At 41.9% G+C, this 26732-nt stretch overlaps 1 protein-coding gene across 1 annotated transcript in view; it reads right to left on the bottom strand.

Moving 5' to 3' along the window:
* USH2A (usherin) overlaps positions 1-26732 on the bottom strand; it is a 578278-nt gene that overhangs the window by 293535 nt on the left and 258011 nt on the right. The window contains exons 30-31 of the mRNA XM_065401740.1: positions 23100-23213; positions 11287-11448 (exon numbers count right to left, since the gene is read on the bottom strand). Coding sequence (XP_065257812.1) covers positions 11287-11448; positions 23100-23213 — 276 coding nt within the window. The remainder of the gene's footprint in view (positions 1-11286; positions 11449-23099; positions 23214-26732) is intronic.

The raw sequence follows: 26732 nt of genomic DNA, 5'->3' as shown, positions 1-26732 counted from the left end.
TTAAAAGTCATTCTCAGATTTTTCACCACAAATTTACAGAAACAAGAAGCCTGAACAAGCATCCAGATATCTGGATGCTCATGCAAAGTTTACCAAATGTCCAAACCTCTGAGGTTCACTCGCTGCTAAAATTGACAGAATGCAGATTTCCAGTCTCTCATACAATTAAAATAGTTTTCAAACTAATTAATTTATTAACTATCCAGTATGTGCTGGGGGCAGTACTGCATGTGCAACTCCAAAGAGGGATGGAGATTATGAGTGAGGATCCAGTGCAAATGAAAAATTTAAAGAAAAGGCCTAAACCTTCTCCTGTGAAGGTCACTAGTAAACATCCATTCACCTACTGGGAGCAAGAACTGCTTCAGATTCACCCTCATGTAAGCAGATGCAACTTGGGCCTCCTGTGCACCTGCCTGTTGTGTTGCTACCATCGATGAACATTTCACTGGTGTCACTGGAATATTAGGACACACAGAACACATTCAATTGTGCAGGTGGTGCAATCCAGGTGAATACACCTATAATATTCAACACCCAAAGGGTTAACAGCCAGCAATAATCGTCAGTACACAGCTGCTTGTGACATCTAGTAACTTAGTCCAACTGTAGTTTCTTTTACTTACACACCAATTTGTCATAAATGTTTCCAGTACTCTTTCCCTTTCCAGTTATGTAAATTAAGTGCTATACATTCACTGAAAAAAATATTTGCAGTTTTATCCGGGATCATTTCATACTCCCAAAAGTTCACTTAAAAATTATTTTTCATGAAATTGAAATTCTTTCACTGATCCATGTGAAATTTTAAATTTTAATGGGCTTCAACACAAAATTAATGTTTGTAGAAAGAAAACGTCCAATTTAAGAAGTTTAACAAATGTGGAGATTTTTGTGATTCCCCAACTTTTTGAGTGCACATGGACAGAATTTCATTGAAAAATGGGCATTATTGTGAATTAAAGCAACAAAATTTCACCAGTTTTTCATGAAACTAGACTCTTCCAAAAACACCTCCATCCCTTTCCAAAATATGCAAAATCCTCATATTCACCAATGTGAATAAGGCGTTCACAATCTGTTCTTTTGTGAATATTTTGCAGAGCCCCACACCCACCAATCTCTTATTTTTGTTCTTTGGGGGTTGTCAATTATTTTTAAACGTTCAATAAAGCCCAAATTAAAAAAAAGTTTAATCTCTCTAAAAGAGTTAATGGTAACATACACATATTAACTGAAGAAAGCAAAAACAGAGTTTAGTCTTAAGTCTTGATGTCAAATATAACTGTCCAGTTTCTACCACTGTGAAGATAAGTACAAATTTTCAAAGTTGTGTACCACATCTAGGCATTTGAATCCATATCTAGGCACCTAAATAAGTGGCCCAGTTGACTGAGTGAGGGTACTCAACACATCGGAAATTCTAAGACTATAAGAACGTAAGAGTTGCCATACTAGGTCAGGCCACGGTCCATCTTGCCCAGTATCCTGTCTCCAACAGCAACCCATACTAGAGCTTCAGAGGGAGTACACAGAACAGAGCAATAAGAGTGATCCACCCTATCTTCCACTCCCAGCTTCTGATAGTCAGAGGTTTAGGGTCACCGCGAGCAGGAGGCTGCATCCCTAATCACCTTGGCTAATAGCTAAGGTTAAGATTTTGTCAAAGTTAATTTTAATACAGGCACAGAAAGGTTGCAGGCAATAAACAAAAATTCACAGAAGCCCGCAACCTGCCTGTGACTTTTACTAAAACTAACCAGCATCCAGGGGTGGGGTTGACCACTGGGGGGACTGAAGCCCAAGCCACACAAGGAGGGGGGACTGACAGCTCCAGCCCCTGCTGCAGCCACAGGGGTTGACAGCTCCAGCCCCTGCCCCTGCCGCAGCCACTGTGGCAGGGGGCTGAAGCCAAAGAAGTCAGAGAGGTTCATTAAAGTTACCGAATCTGTGACCAAATCGTATCTTTACTAATAGCCATTAATGGACCTATCCTCCATGAATTTATCCAGTTCTTTTTTGAACCCAGTTATACTTTTGGCCATCACAACATCCCATGGCAATGAGTTCCACAGATTATTGTGTGTTGAGTTAAAAAGTACTTCCTCTTGTTTGTATTAAACATACTGCCTATTATTTTCATCGGGTGACCCCTGGTTTTTATATTTAGTGAAAAGGTAAATAACACTTCTCTATTTACTTTTTCCACACCATTCATTATTTTATAGACCTCTATCATCTCTCCCCTTAGTTGTCTCTTTTCTAAGATGAATAGCCCTAATCTTTTTAGTCTCGCCTCATATGGAAGTAATTCCATACCCTTGATCTTTTTTGTTGCCCTTCTCTGAATGTTTTCCAGTTCCACTAGATCCTATTTGAGTGGCACACCATGGATTTATGTAGTGGTATTATGATATTTTTTGTCTTTTTTTTTATCCCTCTCTGAACTGTTCCTAATATACTGTTAGCCTTTTTGACCACTGCTGGGCAGTGAATGGAAGTTTTCAGAGAGCTATCCATGGTGACTCAAAGATTTTTTTTAATGGGAACAGCTATCTTAGAACCCAACATTATATCTGTATAGTTGGGATTTTTTCCAATGTGCATTATTTTGCACTTAACATTGAATTTCATCTGTCATTTTGTTTCCCAGTTTTGTGAGATTCCTTTGTAACTTCACATGGTCTGCTTTGGACTTAACTATCTTGAATAATTTTGTATCATGGGCAAACTTTGCCACTTCTCTATTCACACCCTTTTCCAGATCATTAATAAATATGTTGAACAGCACAGGACCCAGTGTAGATCCTTGGGGGACCCCGCTGTTCGCCTCTCTCCACGGTGAAAACAGACTATTTATTTCTACCTTTTGTTTCCTATCTTTCAACCAGTTACTGACCTATGAAAGGACCATCCCTCTTATCCCATGACTACTTAGTTTCCTTAAGAGCCTTTGGTGAGGGAATTTTTCAAAGGCTTTCTGGAAATCCAAGTACACTATATCAACTAGATAACCTTTATCCACAACCCTGATCACTTATTTAGGTGCCTAGCTTTAGGCACTCAAACTACAGGAGCCCAAACAACATCCACCATAAAACTACTTTCATCTCAGTGGCTGATGTGAAAAGAATCAGCAGTTTCAGTCCAGTTATTACGGGACAAGTACCTACAAGAACCACCGTCACAACTTGCACCATTGTTAGCAGAGACCTACAACTGAATGAACATGAACTATCTTCTCACCCTTGGTTATCATCATCTACAGTAATTTAAATGTAAAATGCATGGGGCATACTTTGCCTATCACACAATATCTGACCTGCTGTTACTCCACTGACTTCTTTGGAGCTACTCTTAATTTACAAAGGTGGAAGTGAGAGGGGAATCAGCCCCATGATTTGCAAGTAGACTACTGTATTTAATTTTACAAACACAAATACACTGCAGTTAGGTGAATACTTGGCTTACATCCTCTCTTTCAGTATGCAATATCACTCAAACAGCATTTGATATTTTAAACTCTCTTATCCAATCTACATATTTGTGAAGGGAAAATTAAAGGACTAGTGTCTTACACATTTCTTACTATGATAAACTATTGGTGTAAGATCACAGGAAAGAAAGAATCATTTGGGCTTTTCACATTTTTGAGTGACTGTCTTGTCAAGGCTTGGGATTGATAGACCTGGACGCTTAATGCCTCCCTTCTCTCTGTTCACTGAACAGATCCAGAATGGGTAGCAGCAATGCACTTTCCCTACATTGCCATATAAATGTGCCTTTTTTCTGTTCTTTTGGCTAATCCATTGCTATTAGCTTTGGAGAAAGCTATTTGTTCAAAACAGTTTGTGGTTGTATATGTGGCAGATTTGGAGGTGCCAATCCCTTTTGTTTTATAATTTGAGTTTTATTTTATTATTTTAATTTCTAGCAAGTGGTGCCCAAATAACCTGAGAGCTCAGCAATTCAGGCAGGGTTAACGTGAGTTCTTTCCTGGCTTGCTGTGTTACCCAAATCTGATTGAAGGACGAGGATTCCAAAAGCTTGTCCAGCTGTGGTTTTATAATGACACCATTAGGTTTTGCTCCATAATCAAGGCCCCTAAAACTCTGTGTAGCTCCAGGCTTAGTATCTGCGACAAGGTTAACTGAAATCTGCAGCAAGGATAACTACTTTAGCAGATTGTATCAGCAGGAAATATTTAAACACTATTTAAAAGGATTTTAAATAAGCAGATTTTATTTAACACTACACTAATGCACTGCAACAGAAAATGATACAAGAGAACTGCTACAAATAAACATAATGCTTTCCTCCCTGGCCTCCGGATCTGTACAGTTAAGTCCAGTGAATGGACTAGAGTCTTCCATTTGAAGTTGAGACACAGAAATGACAGACTCAGACAGTCCCAGTTGCCCTTTGGTTTTGTGCCTGCTGAATCTGCATTCTGGGTCTGAAGAATTAATTACACTAGTACAGGTCACTGGCAATGTCAGTGTTGTCAATTCAGGTGTATCAAATGTGCTTTCTTAAATATATATATATATATATATATAACGTTAAGGGAAGCTTACTCCTTCCATAAACCTGGTGTAATCTGCCCTCTAGTGCTGGGTGCAGCAATAAAACTATGTTGGGGTTTTTTATAGTGCTCATCATAATGTTTAAGTATTTTGGCCCATATGAAACCTGCAGCAGGGATGATGTTCTTTTTGTACTGCTTTGGGAAGTACGTTGCTTGCTGTATTGCCTTATGATCTGGATATGTCATTCAGTCCTATGGGAATGGTGACTGTCGAACCATTAGAGCAAGACCCTGAAAATGACAACGGGACTTCAGTTTATATCTCTTTGTGTAACACGGGTAGTATTTCAGGTGAAGATAAATATTCTATTGCTCACACTTATATAGCAGGTGCCAAGGCTTCCAGAACAAACTAGAGTCTTAAATTCACTAACTTGATGCCAATGTTATATTGATGTTGAATGACTCTTTGGAATAGGTTATCCTAGGACCTAGTGAAACAGAAGACTTGGCTCCTTCAGATATTTACGAATATTATACTACATAATTATAATTATAATTAATGGAGATATCCCATCTCCTAGAACTGGAAGGGACCTTGAAAGGTCATCGAGTCCAGCCCCCTCCCTTCACTAGCAGGACCAAGTACTGATTTTGCCCCAGATCCCCAAGTGGCCCCCTTTGAAGACAGGAAACAGTCCCACAGTGGCTCCCACAGAAATACTACAGTATCTATCAATTGTAAGCTGTCAGGGCAAAGATTGTCTCTTCTATATTTCTACAGCACCCAGCACACCGGGGCTCCAATCTTGACTGCGGTCTTTGGGTGCTACCATTCTATTCAATAAACTATTGGTGTAAGATCACAGGAAAGAAAGAATCATTTGGGCTTTTCACATTTTTGAGTGACTGTCTTGTCAAGGCTTGGGATTGATAGACCTGGACGCTTAATGCCTCCCTTCTCTCTGTTCACTGAACAGATCCAGAATGGGTAGCAGCAATGCACTTTCCCTAATTCTATTCAATATTTAATTAGAATAACCATAACAACAACAATCATATGATCTAACAGGACTTTTCCTCTTTGTGATGCCCTGACTGGCAATCAAACTCTGCAGTTCAAATGTTTTCTGGTTTCCCCTTCATTTAAGTCATGTTTAACTGTACAGTAAATAAAGTGTTGACACAATTGTGATGGATTCCTAATAATAAATGCAAAATCAGTCATTTTAAAATTATCTGTAGAATTTTATAGGTGTGGAAAGGACAAAAAAAAGTCCAAAAGTGTTTCTTGAAGAAGTATGGCATTTGTGCGATCACATATATTAAAGATACTGTTTATCATTGATTTCAAGAAAAGAATTCATATAAGTGTTGTTTAATTTTGGGTGCTTCAGTTTCTGAATATTTGACATAGTGGGCCCTGATTTTTAGAGATGCCGAACTCCCACCCCATCCCTATTATTAATCATAGAATTTAACAAGTCTCCTCATTCTCTTCTCCAACTCTGATCTGTCTGGTCTTACAAAATCTGTCTTTCAGCATTCAAGTTCAAGAACAACTTGAGCCTAGGGTTGCCAACTTTCTACTCACACAAACCTGAACCCTCGCCCTGTCCCTGCCCCTCCTCTGAGGTCCCGCCACTGCCTCGCCCCCGCTCACTCCATTCCCCCCCCCCCCGGTCACTCATTCTCTCCACCCTCACTCACTCGCTTATTTTCACCAGGCTGGCTCAGGGGGCTGGGGTGTGGGAGGGGGTGAGGGTGCCGGCTTGGGATGAGGGGTATGGAGTGCAGGAGGGGGCTCCGAGGTGGAGCCAAGGGGTTCAGAGTATGGCAGGGGGCTCTGGGCTGAGGCAGGGGGGTGTGAGGACTCTGGCTGGGGGTGCAGACTCTGGGGTGGGGCTGGGGCTGGGGCTGGGGCTGGGATGAGGGTTTGGGGGTGTAGAAGGGTGCTCTGGGCTGGGACCAAGGGGTTCGGAGGGCAGGAGGGGGAAATCAGGGCTAGGGAGGGGGTTGGGGCATGTGGGAGGGAGGGAGAGGGTTCCAGCTGGGGATGAGGGGTTTGGGGTGCAGGAGGGTGCTCTAGGCTGGGACTGATGGGTTTGGAGGGGGGAGGGGGATCAGGGCTGTGGCAGGGGTTTGGGCCCAGGAGGGGGACAGGGGGGCAGGCTCTGGGTGGCACTTGGGGGTGGGGGCAGCGTGCGGAGCCCCCTGGCAGCTCCTACGTGTTGGAGCCTGAGGGGGACATGCCGCTGCTTCCAGGAGCCACACGGTGCGGAGGCTAGCAGGAAGCCTGCCAGCCCCTCTGTGCAGCGTCGCCAACTGGACAGTCAATGGCACTGTCAGCGGTGCTGACTGGAGCCACCAGCATCCCTTTTCAACTGGGTATTTGGGTCCAAAACCGGACACCTGGTCACTCTACTTGAGCCAGCCAAACTGTTACTTATTCCTACAGGTTATCTTCTTCTCTCTCTTTCTAAGGATTACCCTTGTTTTTATACTCCAGAAAAACTAAATGATCAAAAGCGACATATCCCAGACACCAGAAAAGATTATTATTTGTAATTTAACTGTAGAAAGCCAGCGAATGTGAGCCAGAGCCGCAGCTGTTGTAAACTGGCACAGCTCTATTGAGCTAGCTGAAAATCTGGCCCTGTGACTTGTTTGGTGAAGTATCCCTTTCCTGAAATACTGCAAACACTATGCTTTCTTACTGTGTGGCAGAGAAAACAACAGTTTCAATCAGATGAGTATTAATAGGAATATTTTTCTTTTAAGGATTCACAATCAGAGTCATTACTACATGCAAGAGAAATTAAATGAACCAAATTTGTTAGCAGTGTCAAGTATGCAGTGCTGGAGAAAATGCAGACGTTTACATCCTCAGTGTGCGCAGTGTCAAAGTTGGAGATTACACTCTACAGTGATGGAAATATAAACATTTTGTGTGTCACACATATATCTACAAGTAATGTCTTTCTTGTCTTCACCAGGTTAGATAATCCAATGTGTTTCACTATAGAAAAGAAGACTATTTTCACTACAGGCTTTTACGAGAAACTTTTCTCACAAAGGTAGCCAGCTCTCAGATGACATGGGAGCGAGACATTTTGCTCAGATTTTGACAATCAACCATCACTAGCAATCTCCTCAGAAAAGTTTGTGCTATATTATTATTTCTTTGCACATTATAAGCTGTGCTGGCAGCAATGCCTAGAGTTAAGGTTGCCTGACACTTTTCATTATAAAACACAGTTTTCACTTGTTTACAACTTTGCCAAACTTTAACCACTTGTGCTGAAACTTTCCATGCTGTCTGCCTTGAGCTGATTAAAAAAAAAAATGTTTTGGCTAAAACAGGTCAGCCATTTATGAGAATGATATTAGAGAAAACCACATTGTTTTGCTAATGTGAAAAAAAATCTTACAAATGTTTCATTAAGAAGCTCTAGAGACTCCATGCTCTGGCAAGGGGCGTTCCCTAGGGGCCAGAGAGGTGCTTTTTGATGTCCCTAGGAAAATCTACCCAATTTGGCCAAATTATACGCCTCTGAAAAACCAGTATGCACATGATCAGTAGAAGCCAACGGCACTAACCTTCACACTCAAAGCAAAAACAGACAAACAAACAAAACAACAGGCAGGAGAGACAGACACAAAACTGGAGAGTCCCCAAATCTGGCTTTTAATCCTTTGATTTTATCACTGTACAGATATAACCCTTGGAGAAGAAAGATTACTTTGTGCCACTTTGTAATGACTCCTCCAGCCTACAAAGGAGCAGATTGTGGGTTCTGTAAGGAAACAAAGGCTCTTCTGCTTTAGCAACAAAAATGACATTTCTTTGATTAAAATTAGAGCCAAGCATAAATCTGGGCTAGAAATCTGAATAGTCCTGAGTCAGAATGACTTGGATTTCTGGTGACCTAAATCCCAACCTTCTGACTCAGATCACATTTCTTCCCCTGGGCTCCTTCCACATTTCCAGCACACCTCAAGCAGAGTGAGAAATCAGCAGCAAGATAAAGGTGGCACAGGAGCAAACAGTCATACATGTCATGTCCCATATGGTAAGAGAGAATAAGAAAGTGACTCATGTTCCACCAGTTCAGATGAGGAGACTATCAATCTCCTTCCATTTAGCAACTAATATCAATTAAAAAGCAAGAGATTTACAAGTATGGTGCACTCTTGGTGAGAAGCAGGGACCCCACTGGAAGGAAACTGGGTCTTACTGAATAACACTAAATGGGGCAATGGTAGGGGCTTTCACATGGAAGAGAAGACCTATTTAGACTACAGGCAGTGAACTAATCTGGCCTGCCCTCTGAAAATTGTCTTTGACTCTATCAGAGTTGCAATCAGCTAGGCCCATTTTGGTGAAACTGAGTCCTGCTGTCTCTGGGGAGATGGGGAGTTTCCTAGTAGACTGATCAATATATTTTCTGCAGTAATCAAATTCAGGGCCTGAAACTGTAAACCTTTGCCCATTTCAAAAAACAAAGGGAAACCAAACTTACATTAAGGTACTGAAATGTTCATATAAATGTTTATGCCAGGAGCAGAAACAGAAATGCTACATTACTGTGAGAAAGGTGGTTCTTGCGTTACTTCCAGATATGACCACAAAAACAAGTACTAAAAATGTCATTAAAAGTCTGTTCTTTAGGCCAGTTTTACAGAATCAGGTCTGGCTGGAAAAGTCTCAGATAAGCGTCCAACATTTTGGATGATGAGCCAAATATTGAGTCTTTTGAGAGTAGCCTACCCTTAATTGCTGGTAGGAAAATTATAAAAATTATCTTGATTGCAGTTTCAATAGATAACTCTTCATTACAGCTTAGATAGTAGTTATCAGTCATGATGTAATCTGATGTGCGCTTTTCAAAAATCACTAGTATGGTGAACATATTCCAAAAATGTTTTTCACACTTTCCAATTCATGACCATTTTGCAAATACATGCTACGGGGCAGAGCACAACCCTAATAACAACATCAGCATAAATCTTTCAATAATGTTTTTTATAAGAAGACTGGAAGCACATGTATTTCTGCTTCCAAATTTTTAAAAATAATGTTACGGGACAGTAATAAGAGATTAATGGAGATCTTGAAAAAAAGATAAATGGTACTACAAGAATACCAGAAAACTGGGTGGAGGGAGGGAGGTGAAACTAATTGAACCTATATTTTTGATAAATATTTATTTTTTGCAGAAGAAAAATGCATACTACTTTAAGTTGTCATTATGCTAACCTATATCCTATTTTTCATATTATTAGTAATATATAATGTGGTAGTTTATATTCAAAAATAAAACCAGAATGTATATACCTCATGTATTTATCCAGAAATACAACAAGGTTACTATGGTTACAAAAAATCCATTACCTTTGAATACAGAATGAAAAAGTTTGACTTAAAGTGTGTGCTATTTATTATAGCAAACATCAACAGCCTTCAGGAGGTTCTCTAACTGGATTCATTTTTCAGTGTCAGAACTGACCCACCGCACTAGTAGCTTATGGCCTGTGCAAATAAAAAAAAATTGAACTATGCATTTTTTAAAATGTTTTGTACTAACTCAAAATGCAGAAATGTTTTTGAGGTCTTATAGTATGCTAAAGTGTTATAGTAAAAAGAAAGTAAGACCCTGACCCTCCTCTATCCTGGGTAGATTCTGATTTTAATATCTTTTTTGGTTTTACACCTATCTACAAACATGCATAAAACTGTGACTGGGCTAGACTATTCCTTTTGCTGCACAAGGCTACACATAGTTCATTATTTTTATTGTATGATAATCCTGAATTTGTGGTATGCTGATGAAACAAAAGGTTAAAGTGAAAGTAAGATGTCAGATGACTGTACATCAATACAAACAGCCAATGAGGGTCATGGGGCTGCTATGTAATCATCTAAGGATAAAGATATGTAAAATAGATATTGAGATAGACTGTACAAGTTATATTGGAGGTAGTGAAATGTTTATTATATGCTCAAATTCAATGGGGGCTGTGTAGGAAGGCAACACAGATAAGGCTATCCAGGCACACATTTGAAAGACAATGGGGAAAATTAGTAGCTTGGGGGATCTTACCTCCTAGCTCCAACAAGTTTCAAGCCTCGTTTTGCCAAAGCTGAAAGTTACCAGATCAAAGGACTATAAAAAGTTAAAAGGAGACTTGATTTCTGTAAAGGGGGGGGGGGTGATAAAAGGACTGAGCAAGATTTAAAGACTCCCCAAGTCAGGGAGGGAATTACTGGTTTGTGAGTTAAGGGAATAGATGATCACCCAGACAGACCGAGGCTCCGTGGAGGAGTCTATAAGGAAGCTAGAACTACCAGGATCACCATGTGGAAAATGGTTAGATATCTTGTAAGCGAGACATGTATTTGGTCTTTTTTACTATTACAAGATCTGTTTCTCTCTTAAATTCTTTTGTTCTCATCAATACTTTGCTATAAGAAGGGTGTCTGGTCACTGGTGTCATAGCTCCCAAAAGGAACAGAACTGCAGGCTCCAAAGATACATCAGGCCTGCTGAGGCAATCACAGTTAGGACTTGGGGATGGCAGTCTACGATGCATGCCTAGAGCAGAAGAACCATGTGCTTTCACCCCAACACAGGTGACAGCTACAGGCCTGAGAACTGAGAGGAGGGTGCATTTGACAAGACCAGGAAGGGTTAGGTGTGCAGTTAGCCCAATGACTGTGACATACCCATCTTAGGAGTCACCACTATATAACTCACCTTTGACAATGTATTTAGTTCCATTTCCAGTGTAGATTGATACAGCATCCATGTATAAAGCATACTGTGTTATAATACCATTTGGTCTCTTTGGAGGACTCCAACTCAGTAGTAAAAAAGTGGGAAAGGATATAGCTGTAGGTGGTTGTACGTCTTCAGGGGCTGTAAAAATATAAATAAATAAATATTGTGTATATATAACTATATATTGTAATGTTTTCGGGTACACAGATACACATCCACTCACCCAAATATCTATATCTATAGATATCAAAAAACCCAAAACTTCACAATTATAAATCAAGTATACAGACCTGAAACCATTATAACATAGTGATATTCCAGGTTATTTAGCTTTTAGTGATTGATTGCTATTAGAAATATGCTCACTTAACATTATATATTCACTAGGGGGTCTTGTGGCTACAAGATGCCAACTACATTTTTGAAACTGTGCTACCAACAAGAGGGTGTGTCTCACCACTTGCCATGAGGAAAACCTGGCATGTTTACCAGCACTGATGGTTTAGGTCTACTGGGTGATTTCTTCTCTGGTTCCTTTTCCTTTTTCCTTTTGTGAAAATCCCTTGTCTGTGCACATCACCACTTCTGACAATATTGGGAAATTCCCTATGCATTGTTTAGAGCAACGGATCTTTCATATAACTGGTCAGCAAACCAATTTATGACAAGAAGGAAGGGGCCTATCATTTACAGGTGGTAGAACTGGTTGCCAGTTCAAGCACTAGGAAATTTTAAATGATAACCACCAGCCTTAACAAAGACGTTAGAAATTAGTTACTGAGACAAAAATTTTTATACTTGAATGTCTAAAGTTAGACACCTAAATCTACAGTTATCTTATTTTCAGAGATGCTCAGTGTCTGTGGCTCCATAAATTTCAAATGGAGGCTATAACACTTTTCACTTTTGAAAATCAGGCCACTATTTAGATGCCTACATAGGGTTTTATGTGCCTAACTTTAAGCACTCAAGTATGAATATTCTGACCTAAGATATTTGTGACATTTTTTATTAAAACTAACCACCTGACCAAGAGCTTTAATCCCTCTCTCCTTGACTTCATGTCTTGAACCACAAATTGATCTTTTTTTTTTTTTCTTCAAAATCACGGATGTAGATATTATTAAGGCTATGTTTTAGTCACGGGTATTTTTAGTAAAAATGTCATGGACAGGTCCCAGGCAGTAAACAAAAATTCACAGCCCGTGACCTGTCCATGACTTATACTATATACCCCTGACTAAAACTTGGGGGGTGGAGGGTGGCCAGAGGGTGCTGCAGGTGCGACCTGCGGGGAACCATGGATACTCGGGGGGGGGGGGGGGAGGGAGGGTACAGCCCAGTGGGGGTGGGGTGTGTGGCCCGGGGGGATCCCACGGGTGCTCGGGGGAGGTCGCGGCCTGGGGGGACGCCACAGGTGGTGGTGGTGGTGGGGTGTTGGCAGGGCTTAGGCAGGTTCCCTGCCCAGCTCCTGGGAAGCAGTGACCTCCAGCTCCTAGCTTCATGTGCTGCCTCTGCTCCATCCTAAGCTCCGGTTCTGCAGCTCCCATTGGCTGGGAACCACAGCCAATGGGAGCTGGGAACCACAGCCAATGGGAGTTGTGGGGGCGGTGCCTGTGGGCAGAGGCAGCACGTGGAGTTAGGAGCTGAGGGAGGAGAGTTCCTGTCACCCTTCTGGGGATCCCTCCCAGTAAGCACCACCCCACACCCCAGTCTCCAGTCCTGAGCCCCCCACACCCAAACTCCTGCTGCTGGGGGGTGGAGGGGGGCCCGAGACTTCCCCAGCAGCAGCCGGTGCAACTATCCCCGGGGCTGCCCGAGCAGCGCAGGCAGCTCCCAGGCCAGCTGCATGGGCCGCTGCAGAAGTCATGGAGGTCACTCCGTGACAAACATGGAGCCTTAATTATTATATTATTATGCACACATAACTTTAATTCTGACATTTCCTAACTTCTAATAGCTTGACTTTGCAACAGTAATAGCGCTCTTCCAATGTAGTTTGTGTGTATGTTGTAAACTAGAGGTTGGCAGTGGCTAATAGTTTAGGGTATGCCTACACAGCTCATGGCAGAAAGTCTCCTCACCCAGGTTGACAGATTTGGGTTTCCAGGGCTTGTGCTAGCACTCTAAAAATAGCTGTGTAGACAGCTCTTTCAAGTTGTGCCTTGTGCTGGAGCTCATGCTTTGAAGCCCACCCCACTCCCTAGGCTTCAGAGTCTGAGGGCTGGTCTACGCTACGGGGGAGGGGGGGTTCGACCTAAGTTACGCAACTTCAGCAACTTGAATAACGTATCTGAAGTTGACGTACTTAGATCTACTTACCGCGGTGTTATCACTGCGGTGTGTCGATGGGAGACACTCTCCCGTCGATTCCCCTTGCGCTTTTCGTTGAGGTGGAGTTCCGGAGTCGACGCTAGCATGATCAGCAGTCAATTTATCACGGCTATACTAGACACGATAAATTGACCCCCGCTGGATCAATCGCTGCCCATCGATCCGGCCGGTAGTGTAGACAAGCCCAGAGTTCCAGCCCAAGCTACAACTTCCAAGTGCTATTCACACAGCTATTTGTAGCATGCTAGCCCAAGTCTCTCAACCTGGGCTGGGAGGCTCACTGCCATAGCTTGAATAGACATACTCTCAAAGGCCCAGTTCTGCCTCCCTTATAGTGAGTTAAACCTTAACTCCACAGCAATACCTTTGAATATCATAAGGGCGGCAGAACTGGGGCTTACTCACTCTGGCAGGAATATCTGGTAATTGACAAGCACTATTTTGGCAAAAAAAAAAAAAAATTCTTATGTAAACCTTCCCAGCGTGAAAGTCTATCTTCAGAAATGAGCATTTTTTTCTGAATCACATAGAATTCCTGTATTAGCTAGTACGTTTACTAAGCTGAGCAAATAAGAAAAATAATTTTAAGAAAAATTTTAATATGCAATAAAGCAAATATATTATAATATTGGATTTCCTTACATATGGCATTGGCTTCATTAACATTTTTTTTCCAGAGGAAGCCCACAAATAATGTAATTTTCATTGATAATGAAATGATAATAAGTTATCAATTCACTAAAATATCAGTTAGTGTATTTAACAATGTCCTACAAAACTATAATTGGACTTAAGGATTTAGAACTGGATTGGTACTCTTAGTAGATATCAAAGGATTGACATAAAAACGATGCTCAAATAATTGCAGATGGCAAAACCCCTCAGGATAAGCCTAGCAAACCTGCTTATTTTGGTAAAATTTTCTTTCATTGTAAACATTTAGCCTACAGGCAATTCGAAGTTCCATCATATATATCAAATTTGGTGACTCTTCATGGGACATCACCAGCTGAGTCATGTGTCCTATTACTAAGAGCAATGGAAGAGAAAGAATATTTTTTCTCATGGGGAAGCCATCTCACTCTCCCCCCATTTGTAGTCTAGCTGACTGTGACACAGTGATGGAGAAATATTAAAAAGTTTAGGGTGAGATTTTCAAAAGCTCTCAGCATTTGCCTAACACTAATCCCCCTGAAATTCACAGTAAAACCCATCACAGACCTCTATGGGAGCAGCTGGAACAGCACTAAGAGCCTTTAAAAATACCACCAGCCTAATTTAGGTTTGGTTCAGTTTAATGTTTACCCAAAGCTTTGACAAACTTTTGATTCAGCAAAATTAGGCTAGAAATCCAGAAGAATGACCTTTCTCAGGATAGTCCTGGATTGGTTGAAAATCAGAAAGGAAAAAGGGTATTTGAAAATTTCAAAAACAAAATTAAGGGAAAATTATACCGTTACACAGAACAACTCCACTGAAGTCAATGGGAGTTCTGGTCAAGCATCTGATGACAGATTTTTGCCTTTAAAACATAAGAATGGCCATACTGGGTCAGAATAATGGTGCATCTAGCCCAATATCCTGTCTTCTGATAGCGGCCAATGCCAGGTACTTCAGAGGGAATTAACAGAATAGGGCAATTATTGAGTGATCCATCCCCTGTTGTCCCCTCTCAACTTCTGGCAGTTAGAGGCTTAGGACACCCAGAGCATGGGGTTTCATCCCTGACCATCTTAGCTTATAGGCATTGATGAACCTATTCTCCATGAACTTATCTAATTCTTTTTGAACCTTCACAATATCCCATGGAAATGAATTCCAAAAGTTGACTGTGTGTTATGTGAAGAAGAGGAAGTTACTCACCTTGCGCAGTAACAATGGTTCTTCGAGATGTGTGTCCCTATGGGTGCTTCGCTGTAGGTATGCTTGCGTCCCTGCGCTGCTGATCGGAGAACTTCGGTAGCAGTGTCCAATAAGCCCTCACATGCACCGTCTCTCCTCATGCCCCGGCCACAAGGCTAACCAGTGCACACAGGCTAACCCCCCCCCCCTCAGTTCCTTCTCTACCGCAGAGTCATTGACAAGAACTGAAGTAGAGGGGAGGAAGGTGGGTTGTGGCGCACCCATAGGGACACACATCTCAAAGAACCATTGTTACTACACAAGGTAACTTCCTCTTCTCCTTCAAGTAGTATCCCTACGGGGTGCTTCACTGTAGGACTCCCGAGCAATATCCCCACGGGAGGCTGGGGCTTCGGAGTCGAGTCAGTTACAGATGACAGTACTGTGGAGCCAAAGATGGCATCAGAGGTGGAGTCCCCAATCGCTTAATGTTCTGCGAAGGTATGGACAGATTTCTGTTGTAGGGACATTCTTGAGGAAGGCGACAGATGAAGAGATCAACCTCGTGGAGTGTGTGAGAATACCATCTGGAAGTGTCATGTTGTGAACCCGATAACATTGTCTAATGCAGTTTGAGACCCATATGGAAAATCTCTGGGCTGATATTACTGAACCCTTGGATCTTTCCGCAGGAGAAAGGAAAAGCCTAGGAGACTTCCTAAAAGCCTTCACCCTATCCAGGTAAAAGGCCAGGGAGCTCCTAACGCCTTGTGTGTGCGGTATAGCCTCCCTGTTATCACGGTGTGGCTTCGGGTAAAAAGTTGGAAGGTGGATCATTTGGTTCATGTGAAAAGGGGTGGTCACCTTAGGTGTGAATTTCAGGTGTGGCCTGAGTGTGACCTTGTCCCGAAAGAATACCATGTAGGGAAGATGTGCCATCAGAGCTGCTATTTCCCCAATTCTCCTAGCCAAGGTGATTGCCACCAGGAAGACCGTTTTAATTGACAGGTATGTAAGTGAACAGCCATGGGTTTCAAGGGAGGTCTAGTCAGGCTTTTCAACACTAGATTTAGATCCCATGTAGGGGTGGGATGTCAGGGTTGTGTAAAAAGGTTTAGTATACCCCCGAGGAATCATTTTGTGGTTCGGTGTGATAGCTCTGAGTAGCCTTCTACTTGTCGGTGGAAGGCTGTTATAGCCACTAAGAGAACTTTGAGTGAACTGAGAGATAGTCCCCATTTTTTAAGAGTCAGTGCACAGTCTAGGATCTTTGGAAGAATAGTGGATGTTGGAGAAATTTGTTGAGAATTACACCAAGCCTGAAATCTGGATAATTTTTTGCGGGTAAATACAGTATGTTGTGGATTTTCTACTGTGTAATAATACCTCTTGTACCTCCTCTGAGCAGGAACTTTCTATGCATTTGAAACATGACGGCGCCAAGCCCTGACGTGGAGAATCCCGAGGTTGGGATGTAGAGTACATCCTTTGTTCTATGAGTGGAGATATGGAGTGGACTGGAGAGAGATTGGTGGGCACGTTGAGAGCTGTGACAGGTAAGGGTGATAATTCAGTCTCAGCCAAGTGGGAGCAATCAGTATGACATGTGCACCTTCTTATTTTATTTTTAATAGGACTTTTGACAGTAGGGGAAATGGAGGAAAGGCATAGAGAAGGTTCCTGTCCCAGGGAAGAAGAAGAGCATTGCCTAGCATTGCCCCATCCCTGCTCTGGAGCAGTAACATGGACGTTTCTTGTTCAATAAAGTGGTGAACAGGTCTGTGATCAGTGTTCCCCACCACCAGAATAGGTTGTGAAGATGTGGGTGCATCTCCCCTTCATGGTCATGTGGGAACCTGCGACTGAGACTGTCCGCTATCGAATTTTGTGTGCCTGGAAGATAGACTGCTGATAGTGTAATGTGGGAGATGCACCAGTTCCATAACGTTAGTGCTTCTGCACAGACAGAGGGTGATCTGGCTCCTCCCTGTCAATTTATGCAGTATATGCATGTTATGTTGTCTGTTAGGACTCTCGTGTGTGTTCCCTTGATCAGCGGGAGGAAGTGGGTGCAGGCACTGCTGATCACCCTGAGCTCAAGGAGGTTGATGTGGAGGCATATCTCCATGGACAACCATTTGCCTTGTGTTGTAAGGTTGTTTAGATGCATGCCCCATCCTATGAGGGATCTGTCGGTGGTGAGAAGTACCGACGGGGAAATTTGCAAAAAGGGGATCCCTTTGCAAATATTTCCTGTTTTTTTCCACCAGGCCAGGGGTTTTTTTTACCTTGGTGGACAGTGACAGAGGTCTATCTAGTCCATCTCTGTTTAGTCTGTAGACTGAGCTGAACCACATCTGGAAACACTGCATGTGAAGCCTGGAATGAGGTATCACCGCTGTGCCAGCTGCTATATCCCCCAAAAGTTGGAGGCAGTGTCTGACTGATATTTGGGGGCTGTTTCGTATTGTCTCTATAAGCACATCCCAGGAGAGGAACCTATGCTGAGGCAGGAGTGCTTTGGCCCGTAACAAGACGAGGTCAGTCATTATGAATTCTAGGCATTGTTCCGGGGTGAAGGTTGATTTCTAGGTGTTGATCTGTAGGCCCAGATCCGTGAATAAGTCTGTAGCAGTTTTGGTAACCCGACAAGCCTCGTTGAAGGAGCAGGCTCTCAGGAGGCAATCATACAGGTAGGAGTAGATCATGATCCCCTGGGAGCATAGGTGAGCACCCACTACTGAGAGAACCTTGGAGAATACCCTTGAAGCCGATGACAACCCGAAGAGGAGTACTCTTTATTGATAGTGGTGTTGTCCTAGGGTAAACCTGAGGAACTGTCCGAGAGACAGTATGATTGAAATATGGAAATAAGCATCCTGAAGGTCGAGGGCCAAAAAACAGTCTCCCTCTTCCAGTGCTGGAATAATCATTGCTAGAGTGACCATCTAGAATTTTTGAGCTTTGACAAACTTGTTGAGTGCTCTGAGGTCTAGCATAGGTCTCCAACCTCCCTTCCTCTGGGGTTTTAGGAAATAACGAGAGTTAAAACCTTTGCCTCATAGATGGTGAGGTACTGGTTCTATGGCTCCTAACTGGAGGAGGCGATCTCTTTTTGTAGTAAACTCTCATGAGAAGGGTCCCTGAAAGACGGGAAGGGTAATGGTGGGGGGAGGCAAAGTGGATGGAATACCCATTTTGAATGATTTCCAAGACCCCATCCGTCCAATGGTATGCATTCCCAGGTCCTGCGGAACATGGCAAGGTAGTTGCTGAATGGGTAGAATGGGTCAGCAGTTGAGGGGAGTGGTCTGTCGATACCTCGACTAACATGTCAAAATTGATATTTTAAGGTAGATGGTTGCAACCTGGAAGGTTGTGGCCCTGATGGTTTGCGTCTGGAGAACCTAGATTTATTTCTCTGAGGTTCATAAAAGCATTGAGTCTGGTATCGGGAGGTACAGGATTTATGTTGGGGCTGTGGACTAAATTTTGTTTTTTGTCCAGGTGTATAGATTCCTAATACGTGGAGAATTGCCCTGAAATCTTTAAGGGTATGGAGAGACGCATCAGTATTCTCTGTAAACAACTTAGTGCCTTCAAAGGGAAGGTCTTCAACAGTCGTCTGCACCCCTTTAGGGAAACCTGAAAGGTGTAACCATGGCATACTTCTCATGACCACCGTCATGGAGATGGACTGGGCCGCTGTACTGGCTGCATCGAGGGCTGACTGGAGAGTTGTTTTGGCTACTAGCTGCCCTTCCTGGATGATAGCTCAGAATTAGTTGCACTGTGACTTTGGGAGATGATCAATAAAGCTGTTGAATTCTGAATAATTGACATAGTCATACTTCGCTGTTAAGGCTTGATAGTTTGTAATTCGAAACTGCAATGTGCCTGAAGAGTAGGCTTTCTGCCCAAAGAGGTCCAAGCATTTCCAATCCCTATCATAGGGAGTGGATCTCATTTGGTTTTGACGGGCCTGGGAGTTTGCCACATCCATAACAATGGAGTTGGGGGAAGGGTGGGAGAAGAGATATTCCATCTCCCCAGCCAGGATGTAATATTTTTATTGGACCATTTACAAGTAGGCCTCACTGATGCTGGGGTTTGTCATATAGTTTTGCAGGTCCATAAGAACCTCATTGATGGGGAAAGCTATTCTGGAGGTCGAGAAAGAGTGTGGGATGTCAAGGAGTTTGTAATGAACGTCCTTGACTTCCTCCAACGGTATCTGCAGTGTGCCTGCAACTCTTTTTGCCAAGTCCTGGGAGAGCTGGAAATCATCAGCTAAGGATGGTGGCAAGGCATGAATGCCTCATTTGGAGAGCAGGAAGAGATGTTGGTCTTCAGAGTAACTTCTTCCTCAACTCCACCCTCATATTCTTCCATGATCTCTTCTGAAGGTTTTGAGGTTCTGGATGCCATAGCCGAAGAAGAATGTCTCAAGGGTTTATGAGTGAGGCTGGGAGCCTGAGAAGTGTGGGGGTGATATGCACCCAGGTATCCCAGTATGGCCACCGGGGCAGTGGAATAGAGCCCAGTGGTGGTGCCCATGGTTGGTCATATGCCAGTGGTGGGGGGGAAGATTGGGGGTATACCCAAGGAGCCTCTTGATAACAGACATATGAGGGTGCGTGGCATCCCTCCAAAACTGATAGATGGGGGAACTACTCTCCACTCATAGAATATCAGGGTTGGAAGGGACCTCAGGAGGTCATCTAGTCCAACCCCCTGCTCAAAGGAGGACAGATTTTTGTCCCAAATCCCTAAATGGCCCCCCTCAAGGACTGAACTCATAACCCTGGGTTTAGCAGGCCAATGCTCAAACCACTGAGCTATCCCTCCCCCCTCCCTGGTGGGCAAAACTTGGCAGAGAAGGCACTTCTTGAAGCCTGGTGAGCCGGGTATACCTTGCTGGGGAAAGGGGTCCCCAACAAAAAAAGGGGAAAAATAAAGTTTTGTTTGTTTGCTTTTTGTTTTGGAAGAGAGATACAGAGGAAAAGGCTTCAACTAAGACTGAAGAGACTAAGTAATAAAAATACTAAAGAAGCTAATTATCGAAACAGACTGCTAATGGCTCCGTCTCTAGCCCGGGGCAGTTGAGAAGGAACTGAGGGGGATTAGCCTGTGTGCGCTGGTTAGCCTTGTGGCAGGGCATGAGGAGAGATAGCGCATGTGTGGGCCTAACCTACACTGCTACCAAAGTTCTCCAATCAGCAGCACAGGGACAGAAGCACTCCTATAGGGACACTACTCAAAGAAGTAGTATTTCCTTATGTTTGTTTTAAACCTGCTGCCTATTAATTTCATTGTGTGACCCCTGGTTCTTGTATTATGTGAAGAGGTAAATAACACTTCCTTATTCACTTTCTGCACACCATTCATCATTTTATAGATATCCATCATACCCCTCTTAGTAGTCTTTTTTCCAAGATGAAAATTACAAGTCTTTGTAATCTCTCTTCATATGGAAGCTGTTCCATCCCCATAATAATTTTTGTTGCCCTTCTCTGTACCTTTTCCAATTCTAATATATCTTTTTTGAGATGGGGCAAACAGTATTCAAGGTGTGGGAGTACCATGGATTTATATAGGGGCATTATGATATTTTCTGGCTTATTATCTATCCCTTTCCTAATGGGTCCTGTCATTCTGTTAGCTTTTTTGACTGCCACTGCACATTCAGTGGATGTTTTCAGAGAACTATCCACAATGACTCCAAGATCTCTCTCTTGAATGGTAACAGCTAATTTAGACCCCATCATTTTGTATGTATAGTTGGGATTATGTTTTCCAGTGTGCACTACTCTGCATTTATCAACATTGAATTTCATCTGCCATTTTGTTTGCCCAGTCACCCAGTTTTGTGAGATCCCTTAGGGTATGTCTTCACTACCTGCCGGATCGGCGGGCAGCGATTGATCCAGCGGGGATCGATTTATCACATGTAGTCTAGATGCGATAAATCGACCCCCAAACCCTCTCCCGTCGACTCCTGTACTCCAGCTCAGCGAGAGGGGAAGTGGCAGCAGTTGACTCACCGCAGAGAAGACACCACAGTAAGTCGATCTAAGTATGTTGACTTCAGCTACGTTATTCACGTAGCTGAAGCTGCGTAACTTAGATCGATCCCCACCCCCTCACCCCCAGTGTAGACCAGGCCTTAGTAACTCCTCATAGTCTGCTTTGGACCTAACTATCTTAAATAATTTTGTATAGTCTGAAAATTTTGCCACATCGCTGTTTACCCCTTTTTCGACATCATTTATGAATATGCGGAACCGCACTGGTCCCAGTACAGATCTCTGGGGGACACTACTATTTACCTCTCTCCATTTTGAAAACTGATCTTTTAGCTAAAACCTGGTTCTAGAAAAGCATGCAAGTCCAGAGGGGTAAAGGGTTATTTTTTTCCCCACACTAATTCACCCATCCCTACAAAGAGTTGGGGCTTTGGCATAAGTTTACAGCCAATCCAAACTTTGTGGCAGAGAACCATATCTAATTTTAATTCATTAGAAGTGGTGCGGTTTTGATTTTTCTGGTTTGCCTCTAATTTACATCAACTTATGCTGAAGTCTTAGTTCCACGTTAGCACTGTATTGCTATTTCTTTATTTAACTTATTTTAAAAAAGGATGAATAAAACAAAGAGGAGCCTATATTTGCTTCTTAAAAAACACACCACACACCAGATGGGAATATTTTTTTTAAGATGAGTTTTAAAATTCTTTCACCTCATGGAAGACGAAATACTGTTTTACACATAAGGGTCAAATTATACTGGCGCAAATCTGGAGTAACTGATGATTTCAAGTGGATTACTCCAGCTTTAGACTGATGTAACTGAGAGATGAATTTGACCTGGATCTTATGTTTAAGTGAGATAGGAGTTACGTATGCTTCAGATCTTTTGGGAACAGTTCCTCCAGTAATTGATGCACAGTAGTTATTGAGCTGGTCTCTAAAGCCAGAACTGTAATATATTTTCTTTCTTGCTGCTCTAGATCTTAATGCAAGCTTAAGAAACCTTAATTTATGCTTGCAACTTTTAAGTTCCAAGTACAACAAAAAATGTGTAAGAGTTAAGAAAAGCAGCAGAAAATTGAGCAGTGATTAATAAATGGCTAAATTGGCGTTCGGAGGTTCCATCATACTAAAATAATTGTTGCCTATGCTAGTGTTTAGCAGTTAAAAGAGACCATGGAAATCAACCGTTTGATTCTCAATTTCATACTGTGCCATACAATCAATTCTTTTTAGTCAGACTGTCTCTAGATTTACTTCTGAGCCATAGTAAAATGAGGAAGCTTTCATTAATCTTTCAGATGCTTCATATTAATGACAAGGCTCTTGCATGAACAATGTAACAGCAATTAAAAAGCCCATTAATCTGCATTACAGCTATTAAAGATGCATGTCATTAAAGGGTATGGAGTTTGATTCATTTTCGCACCCCCCCAAAAATGGAGCAATTATGCTCTGGCAATGCACTTTGTCATCAAATTAGGTTGGGGTTTTCCAGCAAATGGCTTTGCAGCATTTAGCTCTTCTCCTATTTTATTATTCATGACTGAAATGTGGAAGTCAAGACCTTTGAAATTACTTTACCTTCTTGTGGAGTGGAGATGTTCAATGCATGTGAGCTCTCAGTACAGCCAGCCAAAGTGCAAGCAGTTAGGGTTACACCATAGTTTGCGAAGGGTTGCAAGCCTGTCAACATGCCTGCAACAGAAGAAATTAATGTTGCATATGTACACTATGCGGTCCCTTGTATGTACATATACAGTCACAATGCTATAATTACATCGTCCAGCAATATATATTTACATAAAATAATATACTTACAGTAGTACAGGAGGAAAGGACAAAGCATTAAAACTTGCATTTCTAGTTCCCTGTGGTTTGGAATAGTTTCTGCTTTTTAAAAATAAATCATGTTTTATTCAGAACAATATGCTAATATTGTGCAACTGGAATCTTCCAGTTATTCTTTGTAAACTAGAAGTTATTTCAAGATTTCAGCAGCTTAAATACATATAACTATTGACTCAGCTTTTCTTCATCCCTTCCCCACCAAATTATTTTACTTATAAATTTTGTTTTTCCCAAGGAATTTCTAACCTCTTGGATAAAACTAAAGAGATCTTTCTCTCAGGCATTAACACTGTTCTACAAAGCTTCCCATTTTAATCCAAGATATCAAGCTCCTGGTACCATATGAAACATATCACCTGAGTTCCATTACTTCAGTGGCATCGTATAATCCCTGTGTTAATACACCACCACAGTAACGGAACACAGTTGACACAGTACCCAAGGATTCAACATGGAATGATTTGTATACTTGTGCTTTTTCAGGACTTATTGGTGTTAGTGAAGAGAGGTGGATAGAATTCTGTTATAAATCAGCCATGAGTGATACCAATTTGATTTCACTCCTGGATGCACTCCTGAAAAAAAATGGTCATCCTAGTATTCAAAAAATGTAGGGATAGGTGTAACGATTCAGTGAGGAGTATTGGCATAGGAAATCTCACAGTTATATTAAACTGGAAAATATAGAAGTACCACAGTGAAAGTGTACAAATGTTCAAGAAATCTGTCAAAGCATTAGCAGTTCCCATTTCAAAGCAAGTGAAATAATAAAATAATATGAAGTGAAACTTCAGAAAGAAAGTTAAAAATTAATAAAAAAGGAGAGCAGACTCTTGCCAACTTTCAACGTGCATCATATTCTGATGTCCGCTATGTATACACTGGCTTCCAAGTGTAGAATTTCACCTTAGGTGCCAAATTGTGCTATTTAGGCACTGTCCTGCACTGGGGTGCTAAAAAGCTGTACTTTTTCATAAGCAGCTTGGGAAAGAACTTGCTATTGGAAGTTACAAAATTATATTTAATTGGAAAATGCAGAGGTAAAGAGCTTGCCCTAAGATCCCCTCAGTGCAGTGTGTCATGATGCTGCCTCCTTCACCTCCTGCCTCCTTTGGGGTGATGTGCACACTTGGAGGTGGAAGTAAGTAGCAGTCCCTACCATTAACAATCAGTGCAGAAAATTTCCCTTCCTCTTGTGCAGGACAGCAAAGTAAACGTCAAAGTTGGTGCAGTTTTTCTTTGATGTGCACAAGTGACAATCCAAAGTGAGTTGCTGTATTCTCCTAGTATTTGCTAAGAAGTTTGTAGATGCTACAGTTTTCCAGACCAATCTTTCACTGAAATGGAGGTGCTTGGTTTATTCTTGTACTTGACTGAAAAATCCTGAAAGTTTGGCATCTGCAAGATCTTTCAATCTCTCTCTTTTAGGGCCTGATTCTACTCTCCCTTACAACAGTATAAATCAGGGGTAACTCCAGTCAATGTAGTTCCATTTAAGAGTAAAAATGGTGAAAGATAGATACCTCTATGATCATAGTTCTTGATTCTGCTAATCATCAGTTGATAATGGAAAGCTGCACTGACACCTCTGAATCTAATGTAAATGCTACAGCAGATACACTGAAGGCAGAGCAGGGTCAGCAGCAGTACCAACAAACTTTGCCTGTAATCTTTTGATGATGGAAGACAGCAATTTGAAAGCACATTGAATAAGCATAAAGTAGGCATTATTGATGTTTTTAAAGTTTTAGTATCCCGTGTAATGCAGGCATCTGTATTAAGCTATTTGGCACCAGCATCTCCAGGGAATCTCTCTGCTAAGCACTAATGCATTTTGCATTAATACTTAACATTGACACATACCTAGTGTGGGGGGCAGGAGGGAGAGGGGAGGGACAAAGAGGAAAGTAAAACCACACAGTTTGAATTACCTTGAGCCAATAAATAGGTGCATGAACCAATGCATCTAAATGTGACATTTGCATGTTCTCTGCTGTGAGAAGTGTGGTAGGGGATATTGTGTTATACATCAAGTGCCTTTTCACATTGTATTCTGCTGTGCTTTTGGATGCAATTTAGTTGTATTTTACATTTAGCAGCCATAGCCTATTCTCCTTATGAGATAGTGAGTTAATACTCCTTGAATTTCTTGTTGGGAGACATTCTGTGGGGTCTCCAATAGCTTCAGGCACCACCAGCAGCAACAGTACATCCAGAAAGATGCCCAAAGCACTGGAGGAATTTTTATTTATTTATTTTACAAAATGGAAAGATATTACATGCTGTATCTGCGCTGCATTAGATTTTACATATTGAATCATCTGACAGGGATGTGAAGAACAGTGGGCTTCTAAAAATCATTCTTTTTGTAAATCTTGTTCATTTTTTTTAGTAAAGGCTTATACAGAGAAATTCACTTTTTTCCTTTACACATAACATGTCCACTATTTTGCCAGCAACAAGGAAGCAGATGAACTGAATAGGTAGGCAACGGAAAGTGCAGTTTTTATTTACATACTTCAACAAACTACTTTTTTCCTCAGCTGCCAACCTAGCTATTTGGCCAGCATCCGCTGTAATCTGTTCTCCTTCATTATGTTAATCTGTGGGCGGAAAGATTGCTGTCATCTTCAAATCGCTTGTACAGCAATGGTAAACACCTTGGCCTGTCTGTAATTGGACAGGTGTCTGCTTTGGTGTCACTCGGCTTTTAATTCAATTAAAGAACTGGCTGCTCTTCTCTCATTACCCGCTCATTTCCTCTGCACTTTTAGTCATCTATTGAAATTTACACCCAGTGCCTGCCTATCCCAGAGTGCAAAGTCAGCAGTCCCATAACAAAGATCATCTTTGATATACATGCTTTAATTTATAGCAGAGCAAAGAAAATTATGTAATCTTGTTATAAAACTGCCCTGAGACCCATCTGAAAATGGTAGAGGGTCTTTTAAATATTTTCTTAACCCTTAATTTGTACATTATCATGTCAGCATCTCTTAAAGGCAATACTTGACATCCAGGTAGATAGTTCATGTGGCTGCATCACAAAGTGATGCTAACCCCACAAAATTCTGCCCTCAGATATGCGTCCACAGCTACCACTGAAGTAAACAGGAGCTGTGTGGATAAACCAGTGGGTGGAATGGAATGCTGAGTAAATGGTACAGTCAAAGCTGCTTGAAATTAGAGAACATTACTTCTGCAATAGAATCATCCTCCCAACATTTGAGTTACTGAGATTCCCCAGTCTTGTTCAGCTTGCTACTGAAGTACAGTTGAATTCTTCTAGGTTTTAAATTTAAATCACAGAATAAGTTCCAAGCCTTAAAATCCACATGGTGGATTAGAGACAGTAAATCAATCCAA

The sequence above is a fragment of the Emys orbicularis genome, chromosome 3 (assembly GCF_028017835.1).
Source record: "Emys orbicularis isolate rEmyOrb1 chromosome 3, rEmyOrb1.hap1, whole genome shotgun sequence".
NCBI classification, from domain to species: domain Eukaryota; kingdom Metazoa; phylum Chordata; order Testudines; family Emydidae; genus Emys; species Emys orbicularis.
The sequence above is the reverse complement of the archived record's forward strand: the minus strand, read 5'-3'. Positions and strand labels throughout refer to the sequence as shown.